The sequence below is a fragment of the Cyprinodon tularosa genome, unplaced genomic scaffold, assembly GCF_016077235.1.
Source record: "Cyprinodon tularosa strain WSP-4 unplaced genomic scaffold, ASM1607723v1 ctg932, whole genome shotgun sequence".
Lineage (NCBI taxonomy): Eukaryota > Metazoa > Chordata > Actinopteri > Cyprinodontiformes > Cyprinodontidae > Cyprinodon > Cyprinodon tularosa.
The window spans coordinates 54,846-71,278 of record NW_024039710.1 but is presented as its reverse complement, the minus strand read 5'-3'; the positions used below and the strand labels follow the sequence as shown (position 1 = coordinate 71,278).

At 42.0% G+C, this 16,433-nt stretch overlaps 1 protein-coding gene across 3 annotated transcripts in view; it reads left to right on the top strand.

Moving 5' to 3' along the window:
- Positions 1 to 16,433, top strand: part of LOC119776440 (phosphatase and actin regulator 4A-like) — a 56,330-nt gene that overhangs the window by 24,014 nt on the left and 15,883 nt on the right. For all 3 annotated transcript variants that reach the window (XM_038274832.1, XM_038274831.1, XM_038274833.1), the window contains 4 exons: positions 4,270 to 4,437; positions 4,522 to 4,602; positions 4,700 to 6,067; positions 14,332 to 14,799. In XM_038274832.1, the coding sequence (XP_038130760.1) occupies positions 4,270 to 4,437; positions 4,522 to 4,602; positions 4,700 to 6,067; positions 14,332 to 14,799 (2,085 nt within the window). The remainder of the gene's footprint in view (positions 1 to 4,269; positions 4,438 to 4,521; positions 4,603 to 4,699; positions 6,068 to 14,331; positions 14,800 to 16,433) is intronic.

Below are 16,433 nucleotides of genomic sequence, written 5' to 3'. Positions count from 1 at the left end.
CACTTTGTTTGGCAAAGTCTGTGCTCTATTTGTGTTGATAGAAGAGCTGAACAGGCACTATTCCCTAAAAAAACTGTTTGGTATTTTCTAATGGAGGTTATAGAAACTCTGACCCCCAAAATATTTAATTCATTACTTTTTTTTTTAGCTAATTTCCAAGTCTAAATTAGATACTGATTTTAATTGATAAAGGAAAAGAAAAAACAAAAAGATAACAATCTACTGCTGATAAAACAGTGGCTTGTATGTCTCCTGATCTGCGTATTAAGCATATTTCTTCTAGTTGAAGATTAGGACCAAATATTCCTACACCTAACAGTTTCAATTCAGTTCAGTTTATATAGCGCCAATTCACAACACATGTCATCTCAAGGCACTTTACAGTTCAATCAGATCATACAATCAAATTGATTCAAAGTTTTCTATCTAAGGAAAACCAGTTGATTGCATCGACTCATTGACTCAAATACAATCCCTCACACTAAGCATGCTTGTAGCGACAGTGGAGAGGAAAAACTCAATTTTAACAAGAAGAAACCTCCAGCAGAACCAGGCCATCTGCTGAGGCTGACTGGGGTTTAAGGAGACAGAAGCAGAGATACAAAAAGCAGCTGTAAAAGGCGGCCCCGTCCAGGAAACACATAGCCAGGCAGACGATATACTAGCCAACTCCCATGTCAGAGGATGAAGAGAGCACATCCAGCCAGTCACAGTCAGAGAAACAGGGCTACACTGGAAAAACAGGCTGATCTCGAACATCTATAAACAAGGGTGTTGGTGGCAGCATCACAGTTGATATTTCCTCTCCAAGATGGTCTCACAGGAATAGACAAGGCAAAGCTACTATGAGACAAAGCAGAGAGAGCATAACGTTAGAGATTGAACTAACAGATTCTGCAGAGTGGAAGAATAGAGATAGAATGATGAAAAAGGGGTCCCTATGTCCTCCAGCAGTCTAAGCCTATAGCAGCATTACTATAGAGATAGCACAGGATAACCTGAGTCACTCTAACTGTAAGCTTTATCAAAAAGGAAAGTTTTAAGCCTAGCCTTAAAAGTAGACAGGGTGTCTGCCTCACGGACTAAAACTGGTAGTTGGTTCCACAGGAGAGGAGCCTGATAACTAAAAGATCTGCCTCCCATTCTACTTTTAGAAATTCTAGGAACCACTAGTAAACCTGCAGATTGAGAGTGAAGTGCTCTGTTAGGAACATAAGGAACAATCAGATCTCTGATATCAGATGGAGCTTGGCCATTTAAGGCTTTATATGTGAGAAGGAGGATTTTTAATTCTATTCTGGATTTAACCCATTTAGGCCTAAAACGCCTGGAAAAAACACCTTAAAAACCTATGGCCGATTTTAAAAAATACCCCTAAAACCTGAAGTTTTTCTGTAAATTCAGCAACTGTGTCAACGCCTAGTAAATTATTGATATCTCAGCTTCTGTAGCAGATAGAAAAATATATTTTATCTTTGAAATTCTTCCAAAAAAAAAGTGAAAAGCAGTAATCAAAAAAAAAAAAAAATTCAACCTTTTATTTTTTCCATATGTGATCATGCCTTCATTGAGAATGTGCAATATAAAACGTTTTTAAAATAAAGAACAAACATTACATAAATAACTATCTGATGATTACTTATTAACAGTATTATTATGCATAATAATGCATATGTCTGTGTTATAAATTGCATACAACTTACCTCCAGATGGCCACAAATCTGTCCCGGGACATATTTTGGGGGAACTGCGTCCTGAAGAGAGGTTTACTCTGTCGCCAATAATCTCTTCGTACTGGCAACACAAGAAGTCCCATGCCCATACACAGCCCAATAAATGTCTTCATCTCCGTCACAGTCACGGGTGACCACTTTGCCATCTTTGCTCTTGTTGGAGTTTGGTTTGTTTGGTCACTGTACCTATTCGTCTCGGTAACAAGATGCATCCAAAGTTCTTCATTAAAAATATGCTCAAATGCCTGCAGCGGTGTGGCGTCTGCAGGCAAATCAACTTTCACTCCAGGTGTGCGGTTGAAAACACTCCGTGCATTGCGGTGGTAGTTCGATTGGTTCAGCGCGTTCAAAGTCATCATTTTCATCTATACCGTCATCAAAGCCGACACACTCCTCAAAATCACTGCCTTCCGACAACTCTTCTCTGTCAAACTCCTCCATGTTTGCTTGAAAAAAACTTCTTTCTTCTTGCTTGACTTATATGCTCTCCCGGCGTCAATGGTAGAATTACGCAACAGCGCCCCCGGCTTGAATGGTAGAAATGCGGTAATGCTTTCCCGGCCTAAATGGGTTAACAGGAAGCTAATGAAGAGAAGCCAGGATAGGAGAGATATGATCTCTCTTTTTCATTTTCATCAGAACTCTGGCTGCAGCATTTTGGATCAGCTGAAGGCTTTTAACTACAGTTTGTGGACTTCCTGATAGCAAAGAATTACAATAGTCCAGCCTTGAAGTAACAAATGCATGCACTAGTTTCTCTGCATCATCCCTGGACAGGATATTTCTAATTTTTGCGATATTCCGCAGATGAAACAAGGAAATTCTAGAAACCTCTTTTATATGGGATTTAAATGACAAGTCCTGTCAAAACAACACCAATATTTTTTACTTTATTATCTGAAATCAGTTTAGGCCAAGGATCAGCACAGCTGCTATAGCTGGAAGGAACAGGTTCACTTTAACACATAGACCTTCAGTTCTCCACCAACCTGAGTCCTACAGCATTAAAATGAAGAACAATGAATTACAATGAAGTCACAATCATGTTAGCACACTATGTTGTCCAGGTTTGTGTTAAATAGATATTTTCTTGAATAAATACACGTACACTGACAAAATAAAGTAACATTTCTCTAACAGTGAAAACCGAACCAATCTGTTTTCCCAAAATCTATTGAGAAAGAGATAAACCACACTGTTACCTGAATCCAGATATTTAGACCTTATGTTCAGATTTTTTTTAATGTAGAAGTTTTTGCAGAAATTATTAAAATGAGGCATAGATGAAACAATCAGTTTCCATTTGGTTGGATAAGAGATAAAATATTTGATGTACAAAAATCAAAGCACATTACCGTGAGCTGTGTAGTAATTTTAAGATGTTTGTATTGGTAAGCACTGCTGTGCAAAAGCCTTCAATTGGAAAACCAACCTCTTCGCCTGCAAGCTACACTACAGCAGATCTGCCTGTTTTAAATCATAAAACTGATAATTATGTCAATTTTGTCAATTGCATGGGGTAGGACAGTAGCTTCAAGCTGTTTGGATTAAAGAAAGGAGACAAAAAAAAAATCTTTTTCTGCTTTGGCTAATTTCTTATTAGTAATCTGTAATTTAATTAGTTATTAGTAATCTGTCAGATTTTCAGTTGAATAAAAAAAAAGAAACAAATCAAATGCTTAAAACATTTCAGAATCAGCCAGTTTGCTAGTTCTTCAACACCTTTAGATCTCTTATAATGCACAGTAGCAGAAGTTGCTGTTGGGTCCATTTGTGGGGTTAAAGGAACAGTGAATTATGTTTTATAAATGTTGGCAAACACCACCAAGTCACTTTTTTAAATAACTGAGCATGTGCAAGACTGTCCTACCTGCCCTTCTTTCATCACCTGACAAAACTCTTCCACACTGTATTTCTCTTCTCTAACATCAAAGATGCATCCAGAGCAGCATGGTTGGAGACAAGGTTTTAAAATGACTCAACATTTAAATCTTGTTTCCAAATATGGCCTATTGACATGCAATGACACCTCTACTCAATGTTTTAAAGGGTTAAATGCAGATTTATTTTAACCTTGGATATTAAACAGTCAATCTCAAAAATTACAAAGGTTTGTCAAACCAATTAATTTACAATCGTCTGTTAGATTGTCCTCTAATAATGGGGCTGGGCAATTGGCATCATGATTGACACCTGATCAAAATAATAAGAAAATACAGCCAGTGGAATCGTCTGTATTTTGTTCAAATCCGATTCAGAACTTGAAGCATTCTGCGGTGTGCCGAAACAGGAAAGGATTTATCTTCTCATCTCCTCACACCTAAGATAAGCGATGCTGGTGATGGGGCTGATTAAATAGAGTCAGGGTTACAATTAAGTTTCATCCTCCCCTCCCACTCCTAAATGACTGGTATAACAGGCTTATATTGTGATATATTTTTCAGCCATATCACACGGGCCTCTTACACTACAAAAGAAAAGTATGCTTTTTGAATTGTATTATTTATATGCTTCCAATGTTTTTGTTGTCATACAGGTGATGAGGTTGACTTGCATCAGAGCACGCCGGGGAATGAAGAAGGAAACTCTGGAGAAGCACCCCCAGCAAAGCGCAAAGATAAAATTTCCAAAATGGGGAAGTTTCTCAAACACTTTAGGTTTAAGAAGAAAAAGCCAAGCGAGAAGTTCACCGAAACATCGAAGGGTATGTTCACTAAAGAGTTGACTGCAAGCGCCGTTTGTATTGTGTTTATTTATTCAATGTTTATGTGCGGTATTCACTCCTCAGAATTGGAAAGGAGGATTTCGGTCAGAAAATCTCGCCAGGAACTGATTGCTAGAGGAGTTTTAAAAGAGATCCCGGAAAATGGTAGGTCTACTTCCAAGTGTTTCAAAGTAAAGTTCAAGCTCATTAGAAAATAGTGAATATCTGATGTGGGTTTTTTTCTCATCTGTCCACTCAAAAGAACTCCCAGTTAAAAATGGGCACCCCTTACCATTGGATCCAGATAGATTGTCAGAGGTGGGAAGTCGAGTGTCTCGAGATTCTGACATCAAGGGGAATCCCATTCGGTATCCTCCAGCAGATGAGCGTCGAGGCAGGGTGGCATCGGACGCTTCTCGAAGTAACAGGGCACCCCTGGACGTGGACAGTTATGCAAAATTGCCTCTGGATGTAGACAAACGAAGCCGCATTCCCTCAGATAATGATAGGAGAGGATCTTTCCCCCAACAAGATGACAAATACCATAGAGACAAGAGGAGGGATGGCCAAGATAAAAGAGAGGAGAGAGGACGGCTAGATAGAGAAGCCATAGAAAGAAGAGACTGGAAAGAAGAAAAGGAAAAGGATGGTGGAGTTGACTCTAGAGAGGAAAGGAGAGAAAGAAGAGATGAAAAGGCTGACAGAGACATCAGAGAGCGAAGAGATCGGGATGAGAGGAGAGATCAGGATCCAGATGAAAGGGAAAGGAGAAATCGGGACGAGAGGGAGAGGAGAGATCAGGACGAAAGAGAGAGGAGGGATCGGGAGGAGAGGGAGAGGAGAGATCGGGACGAGAGGGAAAGGAGGGATCGGGATGAGAAAAGAGATCGAGATCTAGATGAGAGGGAGAGAAGAGGTCGGGATGGCAGAGAGAGGAGGGACCGGGAAGAGAAAAGGGATCGGGATCCAGATGAGAGGGAGACAAGAAATCGTGATGGGAAGGAGAGGAGGGATCGTGACGAAAGAGAAAGGAGGGCTCGAGACGAGAGGGAAAGGAGGGATCGGGACGAGAGGGAAAGGAGGGATCGGGACGGGAGGGAAAGGAAGGATCGGGACGAGAGGGAAAGGAAGGATCGGGACGAGAGGGAAAGGAGGGATGTGGAGGAGAGGGAGAAAAAGGATTTGGAAGAGAGGGAAAGGGAGAAAAGAGAACGGAATAGGGATGAGAGAGAAAAGAGAGATCGTGATGAGAGAGAACGGAGGGATCGAGAAGATAGGGAGCGGTACGACAAGGAAAGAAGAGATCTTGAAAGCAGGGAAAGAAAAGAGAATAGAGATAACAGAAAAGAGGACAGAGGAAGAGAGGATAGGGAGAAGAAATATGCTAAATTTGAGAAAGAGGATATCAGGGACAAACAGGAAGACTGGATAAAGAAACGTGAAGATCAACCTGAAAAAATGGACAGAATCTTACCTGATGTCATACGTTCAATCTCTGACCTGGACCTGCGTCCTCCCATGCAGAGGAGCTCCTCAGATGACAGCAAGAGAGATTATGCAGCATTAGAAGTTGACAGAAGAACTACATTACCCAGATACAAACCGCCGGTCGAATACAGAGAACGCTCAGGTAAGGAACTTGTTCCAGAGTGGAATGCTATAATATTCCAAGACATTGCAACCTTTCTATGTTTTTCTGGGTTCCCACCAGGTTTTTACATTCTTTGAAAGTCAGGGTTTTAGAATATCTCCATCCTAAATCTAAACATTAAAGCATAAACAGCATTTGTGCTGAAATGCGCTGGGGATGATGAACAGATGGCATAGTGCCCATATGTTCGTGCTTCCGGGACGATATGTTGAGGACTCCCAAAAGTGTAGCTGCAACGTACGACTATTAAGGCCTTTAAAAACCTCAGTCTTTCAGACAGTTCTTGTTCATTTAACGCAGGCATCCCCAAAGTCAATCCTTGAGTGCTGCTGTCCTGCAGGTTTTAGAGGTTTCTCTGCTTTAGCACAGCTGATTCTGATGATGCAGTACAGCAAAAGCCTGTTAATGAACTATCAATTAAAATCAGATGTGCTGAAGCAGAGAAACCTCTAAAACCTGCAGCACCGCAGCCATCGAGGACCGACTTTGGGGATGCCTGATTTAAAACATTCCTCAGAGGCACTCAAAATAAGCACCTCTTTTCACTTTTCACAGCAGAAATGGTTGTTTGGTGAGACATCTCTCTATGCTACTCTAAAACCAGTATTACGCAAGCGTTTTGATGTCTCACCTTGGGTTATGGACAGTCCTGTATTGCCTGAAAGCTCATCTTTAGCAACCTTCAGTGGCTAGCTGAGACCGTTCTGTTCCAGTGAGGTCACAGGGTTTGAAACACTCGAAGCGACGCTTGAAACTGAGAGGTAGAACATAAAATTAAGCAAAGGAAAGCTGAGAAAATCAGTCGCTGCTGCACTTATCCATGTAGAAAGACTCCCTAAGAGGGCTCAGGATGCAGCCATTCCATGGGTGGAATGAGCAGGTAGGCCCACCATGGGGTTTAAGCTCTGGCTTGTATAGGATAGTTCAAATACTCCCTCAATCCAGGGTTAGAGATGCTGCTTTTTGATGTGGTTTCCCCTAAGGGGTCATTCAGAAGTTGCTACAGTTTAACCTTGACATCTACAGAAACAAACTTTTTTACAGGAGGGACTTGCTGAGAGAGCAGTTAATAAACCTACACGTTTAATAAATGTCAAAGAAAAATAATAGCAGTGTCTTACAGGATAGCTGCTTAAAGGAATAGTACACCCAAAACATGATTAGCCTTCATTTTCTACTCACCCCCATGCTGAACAACACTCTGGAGTACTTTTTTGATATCTCAAATGCATCTGGAGATCTGGGAGGCTTCTTGCTGTCTGCTGACATTCAAATAATGGAGGTCTATGGGGACCGAGGCAGAAAGGTCCATAAAAGTCCACAAAAAAACGTGTCAATATTCCTCCATACTGCTCTTCCAATGTATTCCAAGTTTCCTGAGTGGGTAGCATCCAGAATTTACTCGAAACGAAGTCATTTAGAATGTTTTTAGAGCATAAACAGTAGTGTATAGGATTTCCTAAAAGCGCGCACATGCACGCTCACGACGCTACGGAAGCCGGCAGACCAAGCCAGATGAAAGTGCGCATTCAGCGTCTGCTCTGCCAATAATGCAAGCGTAGAAGAAGAAATGTGCTGTTTACCTGTGCAAAGAAAGAAACAACGAAAGAAAAATGTCTGAGGACTTCAGTGTTGAGGAAGAGCATGAGTTCTTTGCCGAGCTGAATGCGCTGGTTTGGTCTGCCGGCTTCCGTAGCGTCGTGATCGCGCATGTGCGCGCTTTCAGGAAATCCTATACACTACTGTTTATGCTCTAAAAACATTCTAAATGACTTCGTTTCGAGTAAATTCTGGATGATACCCACTCAGGAATACATTGGACGAGCAGTATGGAGGAATATTGACACGTTTTTTGTGGACTTTTATGGACCTTTCTGTCTCGGTCACCATAGACCTCCATTATTTGAATGTCAGCAGACAGCAAGAAGCCTCCCAGATCTCCAGATGCATTTGAGATATCAAAAAAGTACTCCAGAGTGTTGTTCAGCATGGGGGTGAGTAGAAAATGAAGGCTAATCATGTTTTGGGTGTACTATTCCTTTAAGGTCTTCCTCCTCCAAAGGTTTAAATAGGGAGATAGCAAGGCTCCCAACACCACTCTCAGGTCCCATGGGATGCCAGGAAACTGGTAACCAGTGGAAGTCTACGTGGTGGGTTTGTATGTGACTAGGAATCATGCTTTTATCCTTTAACCTTTAAATGTTCTGGTGTGACTCATAGTTAGGATAGAACCAGTAATCAAGCCTCATTTTTCTTCAGCTAAGGGTCTTGCAGCTGAGAATCAGGGGGACACAAGCCTGGTTTAGGCTCAGAAACCAGGTAGTGTATGTTTGTGTCGCAGTTTACGCAGATATGCGTTAACAGATTGGTACCTAATGGCAGACACACTGGCTGTAGTGCCACCCACAATGCCTGGCACGACTCGGACACTATCCCAGTCACCGTGCAGGACGCAAGTCTGTAGCTCTGTGCGACGGTCTGTTGGTTTGTACCCAAAGCCAAAACAGGCAGCGCCACGGCCAGTCTTACGGGTGAGCTGTGTGTAGTCCGGCGCCGGATGAGGGGTTGTATACGGCGAACAAGCTCCTCAAACCGACACACAGAAACCCACAATCCTAGTGATTGTTCATGATTGTCCTTGCTTTGTGGCGTGGAATAACATAGCACAGACCACGCTTTAAAATATGGCATGAATCCAAAATATCTGCGTCATACCTGAGACAAACTAACTGCAACACATGGCTGTGGGAGTATAACCAGCCCAACAGTCTTCTGCTGGGTGGGCAGAGCTGCTCTACAAGGGAAGTTCAACTCCAGGTCCCCCTCTTCTTTTTTCTGGTCTGTGCTGACTCTCCTGCAGGAGAAGCTGCTAATAGTCCTGAAGACTTTAGAAAGTCGCTTGGGCATGGGACTGCCATGATGTCACCTGATGACAAGGCACCGTCTTCCTCGGTAGATAGAAACAGTCCTTTGTTTTCTGAGCCTCACACTGCTGTTGCATGGAGGCTAAAGCAGAAGCGACACATGTCCAAAATCTCATTCCTGTGATGGTGTGACAGGTTGGTCAGATTTAGCCACCTCCCTCTTTCCCTTCAAAACCTTCACCCCTATTGTTTTTTTTTCTGTGGCCTGGACTACGCAGAGCTGCATCCGGAGTCAGATGTCTGCCATGTGGGTGATCTCATCCCACATTTCAGGGCCATGATCTTGCAAAAATACACGTGATATGAGGAGAGTATGGAGATGTTTAGAGCTGTAACAGCAAACGCTATAAGCGCTTCCGTTAGTGCCAACTGGAAACGCTGTGGGTTCAAATATACTGCCACCAGTGGCTCCATTGGGTGCATATGGTCAATGCCCAGCTTCGGCATGCCCTCAAAGTCCGAAGCTGACAAAGGAGATTGGATCTGAGTCTTCTCACTGAACGGTCGGACCTTTCAGAAAACTGCTTGCTCGTCCAAAGGCTCTGGGAAAGCAGGTAGCATTTGTTTCGTGTCACCCTGGTAGTCTGGGGCAATTTCTTGCCTTTGTAGCAGGATCTTATGGTGTCTGGTATTATTTTAGGCCAGGAAATTCTGATGGATGCAGCATGTGTGCACTCTGTCTGCAAATCCATGTCCATAGTGGGGAGGTTGTCACCCTCTTCCCGCCATCCCAAGGAATCAGCATTGCAGCCTATGGACCAAGGATGAAAAATTCTTCCTCTTCATCATCTTCTGAAATACAGGGTTTGAGAAGATATATTCTTCCTCATAGGTTACATCTTAGACCTCCTCCCAGAGCGCTGTGGCCAAGACCATGGCTGGGTACAAACGTCCGCCCTAATCAATGTATAGCGCCCTATATAGGGATATTTTAGATGAGTGTCCAAACGACTCGTGGATGAAAATTAGTGGACTTGAAATTTCCCACAATGCATCCTGAAAAGTAGTGATCATCGATGGTCATTGGATGAGCAGATATATTCCAGATTGCTCCGGAGAGCTCTCTTTGCAAAGCATTATGGTATTTGTTGTATTGGCGACAAATAACAAAGATAGCACAGGCACTGCGTGGGTAAACGGAGTTAGGTGACCAGCGGGGAGCGAAAGCAGTGGTCATCTGTCCAAACGTTCATTAACTGAGTTTAATATGAAGTCCACTATATTGTAATTTAGGGATTTAGGAGTTAGGGCGGACATTGCCCAGATGAGCATTTTCCAGCCCAAGACATGTCAAGCACCGTGCTTCATAGCTCAAGATATGGATCCCACGGAGCGAGCCTCCAAGCTGCTGTCTCCTGTGATGTGAGGGTAATCGGGATCCATTTCTGTAGCTGGTTTGCTAGTTGACTTGTGTGACAGCTCAGAAGAGATGATATTAGTTGCGCTGCAGACGGTAGTGGTTATAGGTTATGGTGAATGCTGGAGTGGAAGCAGCTAGTGTCTGATGACAGAGAGTTGGGTTTAAACTTAAGCTAGTCTCATATGAGCGATATGACCTTAAGCAAGAACCCACCTATTTAGCCTGGCCAACATTTCCCTTTAACAACCCCCCTTTCAGAGACATAGACAGGTATGGGGCATTGCAGGCCAACATAAGAAGCAAAACGACCCCCATTCCAAGGGGTGGACCCGTTCATCCATTCAATTTGCATGTTTTCTAAGCAAAAAACACGGCTTTGTTGGGCTACTGTAATGGGTAACAATCCTATTTCTGACATTTGATTCAAAAAAGCTTCCTGGATAGGTAGGGATGGGGATCAAAACCCGGTTCTATCAAGGACCCGGTTCCACTTTTTTCAAAACCCGAAAATCAATAACGTTTGGGCTTATCGATACCACTATCGAGTCTGGTCATTTTTTTTTTTCTCCCGGAGGTCCTGTCACATAATTGTGTGTCACTCGAGTCGCGTCACAGCATTTAAATCTAATCAATCCAATCACTGCAGAATGTCCACCAATGTTTTGGAAGGAAATTGTAAGCAAACAGATATTAAAAGTAAAACAAGTGAAGTCTGGCAGTTAACTTCGCTCGCGACTTGAGGATTACTGAACAGAAAAGACTCCTCCTCCTCCTGCTGCTGCCGCCGCATTACAGTCAGGCCCGTCTTCATGATCCACTCAGAGTACCACTGGTAAGCGCGCACACAGACTTTGTAGCTTGTCCGGTCAGTTAAAAATAGTAATTGTGAAATCCGTGTTGTAATCGGCAGCATACAAGCTAGTTAGCTTGAAAAGTAAATAAAAGTTTCAGACCTGCTGTTTGATGATGTGTTCAGATTGTCTCAGGAAAACGACAATTAGGTTATCATGATGCATTCAAGTGTAACGTAAAGAAAAGGGAAAAATGAGTTTTTGGCGAGAAACGAGTAATACACTTGTATATTGCTCTAACTATTTTAGAATATATAATTAAACTACTGATGCCAAAATATATTAAAAATTACATTTAATTTAAAATACAATTATTTATTTGCTAAATATTTTCCTAATCACTAAAATATGATGAAAAGTGACAGTAGACAATACATTAACCAACAATTGTGAAAATATATTCTAGTTAGTTTTATGTAATTTCAAAGTGGACTATTACATTAGCCATGTTTATTGAAGACTAGAAACGTTTTTTTTATGTTCACTTGTTAAGCAATAAAAGCAATAAAAGTTCTGTTAAAACATATTGTTCCACCAAATAACAGAAAAGTATCGATAGTGGTATCGATAAAGACTCAGATCGATAAGGAGTATCGATAAAGGTATCGATATCAATAAATATTAACGATCCCCATCCCTATGGATAGGAAGCGAAGTCTAGTGTGTTGTTTTTTTTTAACTTTTTTGGAATGACCTTAAGCAAGAAGATGTTTTGAAATGAGGCTCTTTAATTGGACAAGCTTCACATTAGGTAGATGAAGCTGCAGTAACAATCGCTAGCCAATCAGCGTTAGGGTAATGATAGAAATGTGTGTGCAGAAGAGCGCAGGGAGCAATCCCCTAATCAGACATCGAAACCAAGGGCATGAATGAGAACCGCAACTATAGTTTGAACTTAAAAACCTTCCTACTCTGATCCTCTCTATACCAACTGCATAACAGCAAGAGCAGCTTTAGCAATTTCCCGAAAATAAAAGTTACAAAGTATTGACAAATTGTTTTAAATGGATCTGTCTATTAAATTTACTTCATAAAAGCTTCTTACTGTCAGATGTGCATAAGTAGGCTTTGTGTGAAAAAGTCCCCCCCCCCCCCCCCCCCCCTTCAGTTCAGCCTTTTCTGTTATTTACTATCAAGAGAGTGTATGCTGATCATTCAGTTTCTCAGAGATAAAGATGGCGCCACCTTTGCCACAACAATACACCTTTTACAGGTTTGTGAAGCACTTTGTTTGAGCTGCATTTGTTTTAAGTCTTAAATAAACAAGCCCCCCTCTAACCAAAAAAAGTAATGAAACTAAGGTCGTTATAGTTTGAAGGCTCTTTTCAAATCAGATCTGATGGAGGAGATCCTCCTTCGATGATTTAATCTCTCTGCATGTGTAATGAACCTCAGTTTCTTGTTTTGTTTGTTAACCCTTAAGGTGCTTCCTGTGTCATACAGGTGCTGGTCATAAAATTAGAATATCATGAAAAAGTAGATTGATTTCAGTAATTCCATTTAAAAAGTGAAACTTGTATATTATATTCATACATTACATACAAACTCATATATTTCAGATGTTTATTTTGTTTAATTTTGATGATTACAAATGACAACAAATGAAAATCTCAAATTCATCATATCAGAAAATTAGAATATTGTGAAAAGGTTCAAAATTGATGGCCCCTGGTGCCACACTCTAATCAGCTAATTAACTCAAACCACCTGCAAAAGCCTTTAAATGGTCTTTCAGTCTAGTTCTATAGGCTACACAATCATGGGGAAGACTGCTGACTTGACAGTTGTCCAAAAGACGACCATCGACACCTTGCACAAGGAGGGCAAGACACAAAAGGTCATCGCTAAAGAGGCTGGCTGTTCACAGAGCTCAGTGTCCAAGCACATTAATAGAGAGGCGAAGGGAAGGAAAAGATGTGGTCGAAAAAAGTGTACAAGCAAGAGAGATAACCGCACCCTGGAGAGGATTGTGAAACAAAACCCCTTCAAAAATGTGGGGGAGATTCACAAAGAGTGGACTGCAGCTGGAGTGAGTGCTTCAAGAACCACCACACACAGACGTATGAAAGACATGGGTTTCTGCTGTCGCATTCCTTGTGTCAAGCCACTCTTGAACCACAGACAGCGTCAGAAGCGTCTAAAGAGAAACAGGACTGGACTGCTGGTGAGTGGTCCAAAGTCATGTTCTCTGATGAAAGTAAATTTTGCATTTCCTTTGGAAATCAAGGTCCCAGAGTCTGGAGGAAAAGAAGAGAGGCACTTCATCCACGTTGCTTGAAGTCCAGTGTAAAGTTTCCACAGTCAGTGATGGTTTGGGGTGCCATGTCATCTGCTGGTGTTGGTCCATTGTGTTTTCTGAGGTCCAGGGTCAACGCAGCCACATACCAGGAAGTTTTAGAGCACTTCATGCTTCCTGCAGCTGACCAACTTTTTGGAGATGCAGATTTCATTTTCCAACAGGACTTGGCACCTGCACACAGTGCCAAAGCTACCAGTACCTGGTTGAAGGACCATGGTATCCCTGTTCTTAATTGGCCAGCAAACTCTCCTGACCTTAACCCCATAGAAAATCTATGGGGTATTGTGAAGAAGAAGATGCAATACACCAGACCCAACAATTCAGAAGAGCTAAAAGCCACTATTAGAGCAACCTGGGCTATCATAACACCTGAGCAGTGCCACAGACTGATCGACTCCATGCCACGCCGCATTGCTGCAGTAATACAGGCCAAAGGAGGCCCAACTAAATACTGAGTGCTGTACATGCTCATACTTTTCATGTTCATACTTTTCAGTTGGCCAACATTTCTATAAATCCTTTGTTTTTATTGGTCTTCAGTAATATTCTAATTTTCTGATATGATGAATTTGAGATTTTCATTTGTTGTCATTTGTAATCATCAAAATTAAACAAAATAAACATCTGAAATATATGAGTTTGTATGTAATGTATGAATATAATATACAAGTTTCACTTTTTAAATGGAATTACTGAAATCAATCTACTTTTTCATGATATTCTAATTTTATGACCAGCACCTGTATTTGCCCAAGTGTTGAAGCTTCGCCAACCTGTCTGTGTTTTTGTGTCTGTTTACGCCTCTGCAGAGTCTCTTGGCGTTCGCTTGCCTCTTCCCCACTCTCTGGAAGAAGATCCCCAACAGCAACAACCTGCCTCCAAGCGAGCTTTAGTTCCACCCAAATTCCTCACTGGTCACCTTTCTGATTTCAAGCACCCCTCCTTCTCCTCCTCTTCCTCATCTTCTTCCTCCTCTGGTTCCTCTGTTGAAGCTCCTATTGCCAAGCCACCAAGGACGGTCTCCCTCGTAGTAGACGACCTACCTCAGCTACCTCCTGCTGTTCCTGCCTCAGCTGACCCTGAACCGCCTCCCCCTGTCCCTCCCCACGCCCAGCAGCCCCCTGTCCCTCCTCACGCCCAGCAGCCTCCTGTCCCTCCCCATGCCCTAAAGCCTCTGGTGCCTCCGGCCACCCAGCAGCGCCCTATTTCCAATGCTAAGCAGCCTCCTGTACCTCCACCTAAACCCACCAACCGCAACAGCAATCCTGCAGCTCTTGGTGAGTTCCTGTCTTGTCATCTGTCTAATGAGTGGCTTTGGTCTGTGTGATTGTTTCCTCTTCTGAAGTTGGTCAAAGAGTCCAAATGGGACCACCACCCACTATGGACTGCCTTTTTCCTCTTCTAATCCAGCTCCATTTTTATGTTTTTATAGGTGATGGGGAAATATATCTGAATTTGAAAATTATTGACTTCAGAATTTAGTACATTGAAAAAAAAAAATCATATTAAAAAATTAATTTTTAATTCAGTATTAAACTAAGGCCCCGTCCACAGGAAATCAAAACGAACACGAAACGCTAATATTTTCCAGAACGTTTGTCGTAAAGATGGAGACGTAAAATAAATGTGATCGTCCACACGAATGCATGAAAACGCTGCAAAATGTATCCCAGGCCTGTAAGTGGCGCTGTGGTGCCAAAGCAAAAATAGGCGAAAACAGGCAACGAAATGTTGGGCATGCGCACTAATATTTATAGATGGTTGCCCTGCTGGTCCATTTTCGTGGTTCAGTCAAATTCAGGTGCTGAACTATGTCGTCGATATTGCTCTGTTCTTCCTGGAGATATTCCAGAAGAAGAAGATTCTGTTGTAAGCCCGACAGCAGGGTGAGTAGCATGAGCAGCAACCATTCAACACAGTACGGCGCCATTGTTGTTGTGATACTGTGTCGCGCATGCGTGTTTAGAGGCGACGCTATGACGCATGCGTGTAAAAAAAAAAATGCGGTTAGAGCTTAAAGATGGAAACGCGAAAACGGCGTTTCAAAATCTTCCCACTCTGAAGGCTTAATAAAAAAAACATCGTTTACAGACCCCGAAACGCCGGCTTCGTATGGATGAGAGGCTGGTTTGGTGAAAAATTTGTGCGTTTATGCCAGGGTTTGACAGCGTGTGGACGGGGCCTAAATATCTCAGTGTCGTGATTTATCCACCAGTTAAAAACTAGTCAGTTTTGTTATAGTAATTACTAATACTAATCCCAACCACTAAAGGTCTGGACTTCCCACTGGCCTCATGGATCAGTTCATTTCCCCCCTTGGTTCGTACATTTTGTGCAGATGTATACACCCGCACCCTGGTTCCGAGAGCCATCTTTTGAGGTGTTCTAGGTGTCACTACCTGATTCGTCCTGGTAGCATGATCCGTCCTGCGAATGCGGGAACAGAATTAATTTCTCTTAGGAAATAATTAGTTTTTCTTACTTTTTATTCTTTTGTCTTTTTCCGGCGGAGGGTTCCTTTTGAATATATTTGTATTTGCATAAATATTGCATATTCTAAAAATGAAAAAAAGAAATACACTTAAATAGCCTTTCGAACGTTACTGTGACTGCTCTGAACATGTCCGAAGATGACGTCACCCCAAAACAATGTCGAGAATGTAAAACGTATCCATTTTCTCTAGAAGAGTCTTCAATATTTTCTATGCAATGTAGTTTATCAGTCTTTCATGTTTTAAGTATATAAATAAGTATTTTTTGTATCATTATTATGTAGTTTTTTGGTGATCCGTGTCTTATTACTTTGTTCACGCATGCGCAGGACGGATCGTGCTTCCGGGACGGAACCGGGTAGTGACTCTTGCTCCTCTTTCAGATAAACTGTGGTGCTTTAGGTCTGACTAAAAATTGG